Source organism: Bison bison, unplaced genomic scaffold (assembly GCF_000754665.1).
Source record: "Bison bison bison isolate TAMUID 2011002044 unplaced genomic scaffold, Bison_UMD1.0 scf7180017864371, whole genome shotgun sequence".
Classification (NCBI taxonomy): Eukaryota; Metazoa; Chordata; class Mammalia; order Artiodactyla; family Bovidae; genus Bison; species Bison bison.
In genome coordinates, this window is record NW_011494943.1 from 2,000,448 (window position 1) to 2,015,206 (window position 14,759).

The 14,759-nt window shown below is 40.6% G+C and overlaps 1 protein-coding gene across 3 annotated transcripts in view; it reads right to left on the reverse strand.

The window, feature by feature from the left end:
- Nucleotides 1–14,759, reverse strand: part of ABCA6 (ATP-binding cassette, sub-family A (ABC1), member 6) — a 68,022-nt gene that overhangs the window by 35,342 nt on the left and 17,921 nt on the right. For all 3 annotated transcript variants that reach the window (XM_010856076.1, XM_010856075.1, XM_010856077.1), the window contains exons 10-17: nt 11,367–11,508; nt 10,200–10,385; nt 9,774–9,921; nt 8,198–8,366; nt 5,728–5,786; nt 2,417–2,527; nt 1,842–2,017; nt 1,431–1,550 (exon numbers count right to left, since the gene is read on the reverse strand). In XM_010856076.1, the coding sequence (XP_010854378.1) occupies nt 1,431–1,550; nt 1,842–2,017; nt 2,417–2,527; nt 5,728–5,786; nt 8,198–8,366; nt 9,774–9,921; nt 10,200–10,385; nt 11,367–11,508 (1,111 nt within the window). The remainder of the gene's footprint in view (nt 1–1,430; nt 1,551–1,841; nt 2,018–2,416; nt 2,528–5,727; nt 5,787–8,197; nt 8,367–9,773; nt 9,922–10,199; nt 10,386–11,366; nt 11,509–14,759) is intronic.

Here is a 14,759-nt window from a genome sequence, read left to right on the forward strand (position 1 = left end):
CGCATTTCCAATGCAGGGGACACAGGTTTGATCCCTGGTTGGGAACCAAGCTCTCACAGGCCATGTGGTGTGGCCAAAAAATTAAAAAATAAATAAGAATAAATTCTAAAATAAAATAGATAACTGAAATAACTATAAAAACAAAATAAAACGTTTTTGCAGGGGGAAGGAAACTAACAAAAAACCCAAAAGGCTGCCTACCACGTGGGAGAAGATACTCGAAAATGATTTGACCAATAAGGAATTAACATCCAAAATATACAAAGGACTCACATGATTCTATTAAAAAAAAAAAAAAAAAACCTGATTACAAAATGGTCAAGGGATCTGAACAGACATTTTTCAAAGAAGACATATTTATAGCCAACAGACACATGAGCTACTCAACATCACTAACCATCAGGGAAATGAGTGAACATCAGAACCACAATGAGATATCACTCACACCTGTCTGAATGGCTATTATCCAAAAGACAGTGAATAACAAATATTGGTAAGGACGTGGGGAAAACAGGACACTTGTGCACTGTTGCTGGGAATGTCCATTGGTGTAGTCACTGTGGAGAACAGTGTGGGGTTTCCTCTAAAGCTGAAATTAAAAATAGAACTACCGTACAATCCAGAAATTTTACTTCTGTATTTTTCCAGAAAAAAACACAAAAAACCCAAAACAGTAATTCAGAAAGACACATGTATCCTTATATTCACTGCAGTGTTATTTATAGTAGCCAAGATATGGGAACCACCTAAATGTCCGTCCATAGGTGAACGGATAAAGAAGATGTGGCACATAAACATGTGTATATATATACAGTGGAATATTACTCAGCCAAACACAGAATGAACGCTTGTATCTGTGACAAGAGGGCAGACCTAGAGGGTATTACACTAAGCAGAAGAAGTCAGAGAGAGAAGACAAACGCTGCATGATCTCATTTACACGCGGAATCTAAAAATTAAAGCAAACGAGCAAACAGAGCAAAACAGAAACAAACTCACAGGTGGAGAGAAGAAACACGTGGTTGCCAGAAGGGAGCGGGGTGGGAGGATGAGTGAGATAGGCGAGGAAGATTCAGAGGCAGCAACTTCCAGTTACAAAGTAAATGAGCCCTGTCAAACGTGCTGCATGGGCATAGAGTCAATACTCTTTCAGCTACTTTGCGCGATGGCAGACGGCTAGATTTATCGCGGTGGTCATTGTGTCATGCACAGGGATATTACATCACTGCGCCAGGCACCTGGACGTCACGTAGTGTTGTAGGTCAGTTATGTTTCAAGAAGGATGAGAGAAAGAAGAGGAAGAAGGAGGAGGGGGAGGAATCATCTGTGTATACAGTAAAATGTTTTTATTACACACACGCACACACACACGAGCTGGACCTTGTCCTGACGCTCACTCTGCAATCCTCCTCACGTATAATCTCACTTACTTGAGGATCTCCTAAAAGGGCAATCCCAATGGTCAGCTTTCTTTTTTGACCTTCACTTAAAAGTGTAGCAAGATTATCCTGAATGTTCTGTATGTCCAATTCCAGTAAAACTCTTTGTACCTAGACAAGAAATATACAAACCTTGAAATCCAAGATGATTCATATTACATGGAATCGGTAGCCATTCCCTTCTCCAGGGCTTCTTCCTAATCCGGGGATCAAACCCAGGTCTCCCACACTGCATGTGTATTCTTTCCCAGCTGAGCCACCAGGGAAGCCCATATATATATGTATATAAAATGTGTATTAAAGGGCCTCACTGCCCGCACTTCACTTATAAGCGAGCAGTAGATCACTGACTTAACTTGGCAAACGTCCGGCAGTTCAGAGACCCTGAGCACACCCGTGTACCTCCCGCTCCACGTCCTCTGGCTGAATTCCTTTTATTTTTGCAAACAGCCTGAGGTTCTCCTTTACAGTGAGCGTGTCAAACTGAACATTGAATTGAGGACAAACACCAGTTATCTTCCGGATTTCCTCCAAGTCTTGCATTTCGGAGAGATTTTTATTATAGATGGTAACTGATCCTAAGAAGTTAAAAATAATTTAACATTGGTGAGATAATACATTTTATTAATGTCTGTAGATCTTATTTAGGAAAATATTGGCATATATTCAGAAGTATCTAAAATGATGATTTTATAATTTATTAACAACCATTAACTACTCTCAGCATAAACAGACGTTGAGAATAGTGTATACACAATATCTCCCCTGAAATATCACACAGAAATGAAGATCAGGATTTTCATGAAAATTTGGGAAATCGAAAATATATATAAAATCATGTAGTTCTGGTAAACAGCTTTAGATAAACGAACATCACTTCCTCTAAGGCGGTTAAATTACAACCTGAAAACAAAAAAGGCACACAAGGCCTCATTCTGCGCTCAGGCGGGCGCCTTTGGGAAGCATCGTCTGCCCACCTGCTGTTGGAACAGATGACCCACTAAGGATGCGCAGCAACGCCGATTTGCCAGCCCCACTGTGACCCAGGACTGCCGTGATCTGACCTTCATAGATGTCAAAGGACAAGCCTAATTTCAGAACAAAACATCAGCGTTATAAATAAGAGGGCAATAGATAGGGCTGTTTCTAAAAACAGAACAAGACACTTTATGTTAACTGTGTATTTGAAGCATTTCAACAGTTTAAAATACATAATATTCAGTATTTTCCTGGTTGCTAAAATAACATCTTTACTGTAGAATATTTGAGAAATAAATACAATCACTCAAGACAAAAATCAACCATAATTCCCAATAGCCATATTATAATACATTTGCATCATGTGTATATTTGCACATATGAATATGTAAATATATTTATAAACTTTGTACTCTATTTTTTTCTAGGCTGCCTTTTCAAATATTTAATCATAAACCTTTTTCATGGCATTAATTATCTTTTAAAACACATTCACCAAAAATCTGTATTTCACCTTAACTCCATTTTTCTATTCTTTTGTTAAAAGTATTGTGTTTTCATGTCAATAGAAAAATCATTTAGCTAAAAATTCTTTGAGATATTATTTTTTCTTTATTTGCTTTACCACCATGTGAAATCCAAACTTCATTACAGAAAGTTGTTGAACAGAGCAAGATGAAATTCTTAAGAATCTTATAAAATATTGTGTCTAAATGATCAAGTTCTTTCAATTAAAATAAGTGACCTACTTTCTAATAATATTGAATTTAATGACTGGACTGAAATTTCAGTTCATCTATCTAGATGATAGACAAAACTTTATAAGGACAACTTACTCAGCTATTAAATATACTAGTAAAAATAATTATAGGAGAAAATTCTTCCTGTTGTAATCAAATCCATTAAACCCTCACTTGCAATTTGACTAAAAGATTCTAAAGGTCATTGGAAGAATAAACTCAAATGATTAGGAAAATCGACAGAATAGTAAGAGATCAGTCTTGGCTGCAAGATATTAAAATATACTTGAGAACCATAATAATTAAAATATTAGTTTTACCAGTGGAGAAAACGTAATAAATAAAATAATATATTATTGGTCTAGAATACACTGACCAATAGAATCAGAAAGAAACCTGAAATGGACCAAAGTCAACATAAGAAATTAAAATCAATGAAACAAGCTTTTGAATCTATCAAAAATATGAGTTAATTCATAAACAATATTGAGAAAACTAAAGAAGCACACTAACACATCTTACGCTTGTTGTTTTTAAAGGGGAAAGGTCAGTGTTTCCAAGGATAAAGGTGACGCTAATTACACAAACGATCTGAAAAAAGAAACGGAAGCCTCAGTCTCCTCAGATGTAAAGTGGAAGAGAAGTCGGGATCTCACGGGCTAAAAGAAGAACTCCAGGCGTGTCACTGAGCATTGTTCTCAGCACGCTAGGCGCTCAGTAAACCTTGAGTGTTTGTTCCTACTATTATTTCTGTTGTTAATAACTGCTTGTGGGAGTATGAATTTTTATAATCTTGGAAGGAAATGATTAGGTACTTGAACCAAGAATCTTAAAAATATGGACCCAATTGAATAATCCTGTTTCTAGACATTTTTATTCAGGAAGTTATTAGCAATCTTTACAAAGACTGAGCAAGGATGTTCACGATAGTGTTTTTATGATAGTGTAGAAACTGAAAACAACTGAATTTCATACACAAGTGTGTGAGTTCAGTAAGTCATGGCATCCATAGAATGGAATGCTGTTTAACTCTATAGACTGTTGCTGTTCTTCAGTTGCTAAGCCGTGCCTGACTCTTTGCGACCCCATGAACTGCAGCACGCCAGCCCTCCCTGTCCTTCACTACAGACAAGTTATTTCAAGGGCATGTTTTCAAAGGCGTTCCCAGTGGCCGCGTGAACCAGCTGCCTCGGGGGGAGAAAGACAAGAGGGACAGCTACCATCTTTACTTCCCGAAGAGCAACTCCAATGGGTTGTTTCATATACTTTTACACCTATTGATGTTTGATGCTTTAACATTTTTTAAGGTTCTGCAACTTTTAAAAATAGAACAAATCCTTGCAGAAGTTGGAACTATTTAGACATATTGATGAGGGAAAAAGTGGTTCATACTGGGCTCTGAAAATTGAAATGAGATATTTAAAAATACTTTAACGTGTCTTTGGCTATAATTTAAAAAAGAAACCACGGGTCTAGATGGTATCAGATAAAAATAAACTTCAACTGTCAGGAAGAAATACATGTCGGAGTCTTTCTATTTATCCATCTTAAATGCATAATATAAGGAGACATTTTTAAAAGATGCAGAAGGGAATGTGAATAATAACAGTTTTCATCAACTAGGAAAAAGCTCAACATGTTTACACAAGTACATTAAATTTTCAAAGGGAAGACATACTCTCAAAGGAAAAAGTAAAATTGAGCTAAGGGATCTGCATTTGTTAGAAAATAAATGTAACATAAGCAAAGTGGACTGAGAACTCGCAACCTTGGGAGGGTTGACGGCTCTCCCTTTTTTAGCTGTTAAGGCTGCTGTCTCTTCTAAAAATATATTCCTCCTAAAAATAATTATCTGTAACAGCAAGTTGTCCTCTATGAAATGTCACCACTAACTTTGATGCCTGCTTAAACGTCATTCACAGAAAAATATATTTGTGAGAATACTCAGTTTCAAATATGTCAGTTCACTAGAAATCATAAACTACGGTTATTGCTGGATACTGACTTGCGGCTCAGTGGTAAAGAATCTGCCTGCAATGCAGGAGACCCAGGTTCAATCCCGAGTCGGGAAGATGCCCTGGAGAAGGCAATGGCAACCCACTGCAGTAGTCCTGCCTGGGAAATTCCTTGGAGAGAGGAGCCTGGTGGCCTCCAGGTCGTGGGGTCACAAAGGGTCAGACACAGCTTAGCAGCTAAACGACAGCAACAACAAAGGTGTTCTTGGCCTTATGTTGATCTTGCCAGTACATACGAGCTTGTGTATTCCTTGACTAGTAAAAAACTTATCCGTCTTAAGTTTAGATATTCTTTCCTTACAGTGCAAATACAATGAAATATAGCTAACAGCAAAGTGATTTTTCTTTGCATGCCTCCATTTTCGTAGATAAGTGGATCCATGAGACATCTGGCAGGGTTTTACATCCAGTTCTTAATCATGGTGAATTTCCAGGCAGTGGAGGCAGGCTGTTGGTACTTTTTTCTGTTTTGCTTACGTATAATCTGTAATTTTTTACACTGAACTTTTTCCATTTTTTTAAGAAGTCAATGAAACAATGAAAGTTTTTCTTTACCTTTCAATACTTCCACTTTTCCAGTTTTTTCTTTATATACTTTTTTAACATTTCTGATTCTGAAATGAAAAAATAATCGGTGCTTAGGTAGCCAATAGAAAAGTAAAACTTGTACAGATCATGAATAACTTGAATTATAGGGAGGCAGCCAGCTTCATGTGAAAAGAGAGGACATTATTAACAATCTACTCAGAAAGACCAAGACTTATTTCAGACCAAACGCTTCCCCTGAGGGGGAAAATTAAAGAGCCGCTTTAGAAAGTTACAATTAGGGTGAGAGAGGAGCCTGGTGGGCTACAGTCCACGGGACTGCAAAGAGTCAGATGCGACTTAGCGACTGAGCGTGCACTGGTGGTTCAGTGGGTAAGACTCCAGGTTCCCAGTGCAGGGAGCCTGGGTTTGATCCCTGGTCAGCAAACCAGATCCCACAGCCACAGCTAAAGCTTCACACGCCACAACAATAGATTCCACGTGTATCAAAGAAGGTCAGAAAGACCCTGCATGCCACAACCAAGACCCAGTGCAACCACATAAATGTGTGTGTGTGTGTGTGTGTGCTCAGTCATGTCCCATCTTTGCAGGTCCATGGACGTAGCCCACCAGGCTCCTCTGCCCATGTAATTCTCCAGGGAAGAATACTGGGTGGTTTGCCATTTCCTCCTCCACAGGACCTTCCTGACCCAGGGATCAAACCCGTGTCCCTTTTATCGCCTGCAATGGCAGGCAGATTCTTTAGCACTGTGTCACCTGGGATCGCTTCATCAAATACATACACACACACACACACACACACACACACACACACACTTCTAGATCAGTGATCACCAAGTCTGAACACACACTAAAATTTCAAAGGAAACAGATACAGGGCAAAGCAAGAATCAAGCTCAGACAGATGAGCAATGTCAGGACCATATAAGACCACATACAATGCATCTTCGAGTTCAAAGGGAAACTTCACCCTCCTTTCTGTCCCTGAATGAGAATAAAGGTAAGGACATTTATCAACCAGGAATGCTGGTGGTGGGCAGGTTGGAGCAAAGAGTCTGGAGATTTAAAAGAAAAGGCGTCAAAGCTGCTAAATCCAAGAGGATACTTTATTTCTGCCTTTCTGGGTATAGTGGGACCCCATGGGCGTGGGACCTCAGTATTTTATTTTAATACATAAACTTCCACTTGAGAAAGGCTGGTTGATTTCGGATTTCAAGATGACAAACCAGTGTTTGGAGCAGACACGCTGATTCCAAATTTCTTACTTCTTACTTCTTCCATTAGACACTAGAAGCCAGTCAAAAGTACAGAGGAAAAGATTCAGAGACCCTAAGACCAGCAAAAACTCAGAGGCCGGGGCGGACAGACAGAATCTGGGGGAGCCTAGACAGAGGGTGAAGCGGCGACATTGCACGGTGCTGAGCAAATGGGACTTTCCCTATCGTATGAGACACTGTAGGTGATGACAGAGGAGGAGTTCAAAGTGACATTTACGAATCTGTTCTTCAGTATTTTGCTTCAGGTTCACCCCGCTGCCACTGGTTAATATTCCATTTATTTTAGCCACTATGGAAAACAGTATGGAAAGTGAAAGTGGAGTCACTCAGCTTGTCCGACTCTGTGACCACAGGGACTGCAGCCCACCAGGCACCTCTGTCCATAGGATTCTCCAGGCAGAGTACTGGAGTGGGTGCCATTTCCTTCTCCAGGGGATCTCCCCGACCCAGGGACTGAACCCAGGTCTCCCGCATTGCAGGCAGACTCTTTACCGTCTGAGCCACCAGGGAAGCCCTAAACAGTATGCAATATTCCTCAATAAACTAAAAATAGAGTTGCCTTATGATCCAGTAATCCCATTCCTGGGCATATATCCAGAGAAAACTCTAATCCAAAAGGATGCACGCACCCCAGCGTTCACAGCAGCACTGTTTACAGCAGGCGAGCCACAGAAACTGCCTTGTGTCCACTGACGGACGAGCGGATGGAGAGGCTGCGGTGCACGCACACACGGAGTGTCACTCGCCCATAAGAGAGGATGAACAACTGCCGTGGCAGCAACAGGCATGCAGCTCGAGACGATCAAGTGCAGTCAGGCAGGAAGAGAAAGACAGACAGCATGCGGCATCACTCACGTGTGGAATCTCAAATAGGACGCAGATGAGCAAACCCGCGAAACAGGAACAGACTCACAAACAGAAACAGACGTGGCTACCAAGGAGGAGGGGTGGGGAGGACTGGGAGTTTGGGGTTAGCAGAGGCAAACTATTACAAACAGGAGGATAAGTGGCAGGGCCCTGCTATGCAGAGCAGGGAACTCCATTCAGCATCCTGTGATACGCCACCGTGGAACAGAATACGTAGCCGAGCCACCTGACTGTGCGGCAGAAATCCACAGGACACTATAAGCCAGCTATACTTAAATAAACTTTGTCAATAAGCACATTGCCTCGTGCCCACGTATCAGTACGTGTGTGACTACCTGATGGCTTCTCTGCCGTGGAGTTCTGGGGCTACGGGCTCACAGTATTCATCGGCGGCGGGCTCAGGGTCCACGTCTTTCCAGGTGACGTGACTACCAGTCCTCCGGTGTTGGAAGCAAGGTGACGAGTTCAGGAAAAACAATGGCGAATAATGGGACTCGTTTCCATCTAGTTAAGAAGTGGTAAAACATGTGTTCAGTACCATGCAAACAGTGAGCACATAAGCCTTCCGTAGAACAGTGCATAATGTCTTGGACTTTTAAGCATCACAAATATTGCTTTCTAACTCCCTATTATCGAGAAGAAGTCTTGAGAGTGAAGGAAACAATGAAAATTAAAAAGAAATGACATATTGTTATGAAAGGTAAACAATATAACCCTTGATAAGGTATAAATTAAAGACTTGAATAAATTGCTTTCTAAAATGTGTTTAGAATAATGATTAAATCCCATATTGAGTGGGAAAAGCCTTAACATGGCACATAAAAATAATTTTCAATATGTTTGTGAACTTAAGAAATCGTGTGACTCAACAGTATGATTGAGCAAAATACTGAAATCTATATGGTACATCAATAAAAAGTACATGGAGAAATTAATTTGTTTAGGATGAACCTATGGTCATTCCCTAGATTTAAAAAAATGGAATAGCATTTGTTACTAAGGGTCTTCAGATGTTAACCAGAAGTGATAAAGAGACAGACATACATACAAATAAATACACAGGAATATACAGAACAAATTTAAATCCAGTCAAAGTGGAAGAAAAATACAAAATAACATATATAAATAGGATCATGCAAGGGAAAAAAGCACCCTGATTCTGGTATGTGCGTAGGAATTCTAGACTTATGTGAAATTTTAAGTTGTTTTCAAGATAAAGAAAATCTAACAGGGTAATAAAGTGAAGTAACTCAGTTGTGTCTGACTTTTTGTGATCCCATGGACTGTAGCCTGCCAGGTTCCTCCATCCATGGGATTTTCCAGGCAAGCATACTGGAGTGGGGTACCATGCCCTCCTCCAGGGGATCACTTCTGAAATACGAGCGATATATGACAAAGGTTAGGAGGCACTTTCACTATGCAATGTCCCTAAGCTAACCAAAACCATCTTAAGAACTAATTTATTCCCACCTGTCCTGATACAAATCCTCAATATCATTCTTTGAAAACACTTTCAGTCATCTTTAAAAAATGCAACATTATTTAAAATATAAGCATAATATTTAACATATAAAATATAATTATTATAACATAATTTAATACAATGTAATTATATTATAATTACAATTAAAGTATAATTATAATAATTAAATCTATTTAATTGAAATATAATTAAATGATCATCATCGTATGTTCATAATGTGTATCACTATATCACATTCAGAAGAATAATTATTTTTAGGTAGCAATTCCTTTAGACCATTAAAGCTATGAAGCAGAGAAAAAGAAATCATTCAGTCTTTTATGGGAAATACTTGTCATTCCTTATTTCTTAAAATATATAACTTTAAGAAAAACATCTTCAATGTGATCAGTACCAGCAGAGGTCAGGAAAAAACCGTAATTACTTACAGGGTAGGATTTTGTCAAAGTATAACGCCAATGCCAAGTATAAAAGGGCATCGAAAGTCAATATGGAAAAAGTAGCTATCATTATATATGAGTCTCCAGAAGCGTCAGGAAAAATGACACCATTCATAGTATAATCCAGGTGGATAATCTAAGATTCAAACAAAAGTAATAATAAATACTTAAAAATAATTCAGTGTAGCAGCAAGAACTACCACTTCATTAAGCAGTTTTTCTAAGAAGCCCTCATAATGAAGTGCTTAGGGGAACTTTCTATTTTACAGCAATCAAAGCAATATCAGAAAGGAACACTGATTTTTAAAAATATAATGTTTTAATAATAGGAATTTAAGTTGTAATTGTTTTTCAAGACAGTCTTTTCTAGGTTCTTAGAAATGATGACAAGGTTAGAATTAACTCTGATCTCACCTGGTTTATTCCAGCACTGAAGGCAAAGGGGCTACAGATACTGAAAATCCACTTCAAAGGTGAAGGAAGTTGTTGGTAAAACACATTGAATCCCACACCCCCCCAGAAGAGGGTGAGGAGAAACACAACCAAACTGGTGAGGATGGTTTTCTTTAGCAGCACGGTCATCAGGAATGCCAAAGCGATCTGAAAGAGAGCCGAGACTCTACACAGACTGACGGTCAGTGGTCCCACCTCAAAAAAGGACCTTTGTACCATAACATAAATATTTATCACTGACACAGTGATGAGCAACAGTAAGGGATAATTGTGCTCAATCCTTCTCTCAACTTCCTTGTAAGGAGAATCTTTATTTGCCTACTTAAATGCTGGGCTTGAAAGGCTGCAGGAGGAGCTGTTGTTGCTGTATAGTCGCTAAGTCCTCTTTCAACTCTTTGAGACCCCATGGACTTTGGCTGACCAGGTTCCTCTGTCCATGGGATTCTCCAGGCAAGAACACTGGAGTGGGTTACCATGCCCTCCTCGAAGGGATCTTTCCGACCCAGGGATGAAACCTATGTCTCCTGCACTGGCAGGCGGGTTCTTAACCATTTATCTACTTGGAAAGCCTGCAGGAAGAGCTGAGAAAAGGATAAAACTGCAGCCTTGGAAAGAGGGAAAGAAATTAAATTAATATATTACCAAAGAGTGTCTACTGTGTTTTGCAGAAAACCCCCTGGAAGGTGGGAGAAGTCAGAGGAGCCTGTTCAGAGAAGGAAGAGAGGGTGACATGGGCAGTCAGACCAGGGTGGGTGTTACAAGATGAGATGAGATGTGAAAAGCTGCCATCTGACAGGGAACCTTTGGGGAAAAAAAAGATGGGTCCAGCCCTTAAGAACATTCTTATCAATCTATAAAGATCTTAGGTATTTTTTAGAGTCAAAACAATTTTCTTTCTTTCTGATGCATCCTTTCATTAATTCAGACCTTTATGCAAAAAAAAGAGTTTCAATTTTATTTAGGTCTCATCATTTTCTCATATTCATAAAGACTTCTCAAGCAAACACATACACACACACACACACACAATGTGAAGGAAGGGGCTACAGGAGCCTGCTCAGACATTATTTCTGTTACATGTAACCAAGACCGGAAGCAGAGACCGTGGTAGCAAACGTACGAACTTACCAAGGATAAGCCATACAAGAAAAAGAGAGTAAATATGACCGTGAAGCCCGTCAGGATGATAATTTCAGTAGATGTTATGATCACTGTGATGATTATGGAAGTGACAAAGATGAAGGCAGCATAGATTAAACCCCAGGAGAGCCTAAAAAAGACAAACAATATTTCAGTTGTTTTAACTTCATTATGAAATATTTAAAACATACAAAAATACTTAAAGAATAACACAATGGCTACCTTTGTACCTGCCACCTATTAACAGATCCTTGCTCCTTGGAAGAAAAGCTATGACAAACCTAGACAGACTATTAAAGAACAGGGGCATCACTTTTCCAACAAAGGTCTGTATAGCCAAAGCTATGGTTTTTCCAGCAGTCACATATGGATGTGAGAGTGGAACCATAAAGAAGACTGAGTGCTGAAGAATTGATGCTTTTGAACTGTGGAGTTCGCAAAGACTCTTGAGAGTCCCTTGGACAGCAAGGAGTTCCAACCAGTCCATGCTAAAAAAAAATCAGTCCTGAATATTTATTGGAAGGACTGAGGCCGAAGCTGAAGCTCCAATACTTTGGCCACCTGATGCAAAGAGAGGACTCACTGGAAGCCACCCTGATGCTGGGAAAGATTGCGGGCAGGAGGAGAGGGGTGACAGAGGATGAGAAAATTGCATGGCATCACTGACATCGGCATCAATGGACATGAGTTTGAGCAAATTCCCGGAGAGAGTGAAGGACAGAGAAGCCTGGTGTGCTGCGGTCCGTAGAATGGAAAAGAGTCAGACGCAACTTAGTGACTGAATAACAACAAACTAAAATACTGCCATGGCCGTGCTGGTGCATGCTACACACCGACTCGGTGTTCACACTGCACGACTGACATGAACATGTGTCAGGAGCGCCACCTTGCCTGTGTTCTTCTGCAACTTGCCTTTATGCACAACATGTAGCTGTCATACGCTGCTGCGTAATATTTCACTGTGTGAATACAACTCAGTGTTCTCCTCTCCATGTCCACCTAGGTTGTTTCCAGACCTTCTTTCTAATGCAACGTTGCTAAGAATATTTTTGCATTTGCCTTTTTTTAGGGAAAGTGCACACAATTTTTCTTTCAGGTCAAATTGCTGAATTCCAGGAGATAAGCATTTTGTGTTTTCATCTTTGTTATTTATTACCAAAGTGTCCTCGTTATAAAATTGGAAGGAAACAACAGCTGCTGATCCATCAGTGACTGTGGATGTACCGGAGGCCAACCGATGATGTGGTCACTCCTGAGGACTGCAGCCAGCAAGAGCCCTGCCTTCCCTCCCGTAGAAAGTTGGAATCTCATAACTACACTGAGCCCAGTGCATGCTTGCTGCTCCTGTTCAGCATTTCTTTCTGAAAACAGATGCAGATTATGGTGGGCTTCCCAGGTGGTTCTGGGGTAAAGAATCCCCCGGGAATGCAGGAGACACGGGTTCGATCCCTGGGTCTGGAAGATCGCCTGGAGAAGGGAATGGCAACACATTCCAGTCTTCTTGCCTGGAGAATCCCATGGTCAGAGGAGCCTGGAGGGTTGTAAGTCTATGGGGGTCACAAAGGGTTGGACACGACTGAACATAGATTATGGCAACACCCTTACGTGTTCACACTGTTTTGCTCTAGATGTGCTGGTGTTCACATTTTTATGAAGTGGGTATTAGAAATAGCAGTCAGTCTTAGATCTAGGAAACCTGGAGAGTGTTTTAGCCCAAGCTTCTCATTTTACAGATGAGTAAACAGCAGTTCTTCTTCCTGGTAAAGGGTCCTACTCAAAGTCGCCACAAGTAAATCAGTAACAGAACTGAGAGAGCAGCTGTAGGCTTTCTGTCAGTTCAGAGCTCTTCCTTGTACACAAAACTGCCTAATAAGAAACAGCTGGAGAAAACAGTGAAATTATTAAAATCAGGAATTTGCATGAATATGTCCCAATAGATCATGTTTCAGTTCAGTTCAGTCACTCAGTCATGTCTGACTCTTTGTGACCCCATGGGCTGCAGCACGCCAGGCCTCCCTGTCCATCACCAACTCCCGGAGTTCACTCAAACTCATGTCCATTGAGCCGGTGATGCCATCCAGCCATCTCATCCTCTATCGTCCCCTTCTCCTCCAGCCTTAAATCTTTCCCAGCATCGGGGTCTTTTCAAATGGGGTCAGTTATTCGCATCAGGTGGTCAAAGTGTTTGGAGTTTCAGCTTCCGCATCAGTCCTTCCAAAGAACACCCAGGACTGAGCTCCTTTAGGATGGACTGGTTGGATCTCCCTGAAGTCCAAAGGACTCTCAAGAGTCTTCTCCAACACCACAGTTCAAAAGCATCAATCTTCAGCGCTCAGCTTTCTTCACAGTCCAACTCTCACATCCATACATGACCACTGGAAAAACCATAGCCTTGACTAGATGGACCTTTGGTGACAAAGTAATGTCTCTGCTTTTCAATATGCTGTCTAGGTTGGTCGTAACTTTCCTCCCAAGGGGTAAGCGTCTTTTAATTTCATGGCTGCAGTCACCATCTGCAGTGATTTTGGAGCCCCAAAAAATAAAGTCTGACACTGTTTCCACTGTTTCCCCATCTATTTGCCATGAAGTGATGGGACCAGATGCCATGATCTTTGTTTTCTGAATGTTGAGCTTTAAGCCAACCTTTTCACTCTCCTCTTTCACTTTAATCAAGAGGCTCTTTAGTTCCTCTTCACTTTCTGCCATAAGGGTGGTGTCATCTGCATATCTGAGGTTATTGATATTTCTCCTGGCAATCTTGATTCCAGCTTGTGCTTCTTCCAGCCCAGCGTTTCTCATCACGTACTCTGTATATAAGTTAATACGCAGGGTGACAATATACAGCCTTGGCATACTCCTTTTCCTATTTGGAACCAGTTTGTTGTTCCATGTCCAGCTCTAACTGTTGTTTCCTGACCTGCATATAGGCTTCTCAAGAGGCAGGTCAGGTGGTCTGGTATTCCCATCTCTTTCAGAATTTTCCACAGTTTATTGTGATCCACACAGTCAAAGGCTTTGGCATAGTCAAGAAAGCAGAAATAGATGTTTTTCTGGAACTCTCTTGCTTTTTTGATGATCCAGAGGATGTTGGCAATTTGATCTCTGGCTTCTCTGCCTTTTCTAAAACCACCTTGAACATCTGGAAGTTCACAGCTTACGTATTGCTGAAGCCTGGCTTGGAGAATTTTGAGCATTCCTTTACTACCATGTGAGATGAGTGCAATTGTGCGGTAGTTTGAGCATTCTTTGGCATTGCCTTTCTTTGGGATTGGAATGAAAACTGATCTTTTCCAGTCCTGTGGCCACTGCTGAGTTTTCCAAATTTGCTGACATATTAAGTGCAGCACTTTCACAGCATCATCTTTTAGGATTTGAAATAGC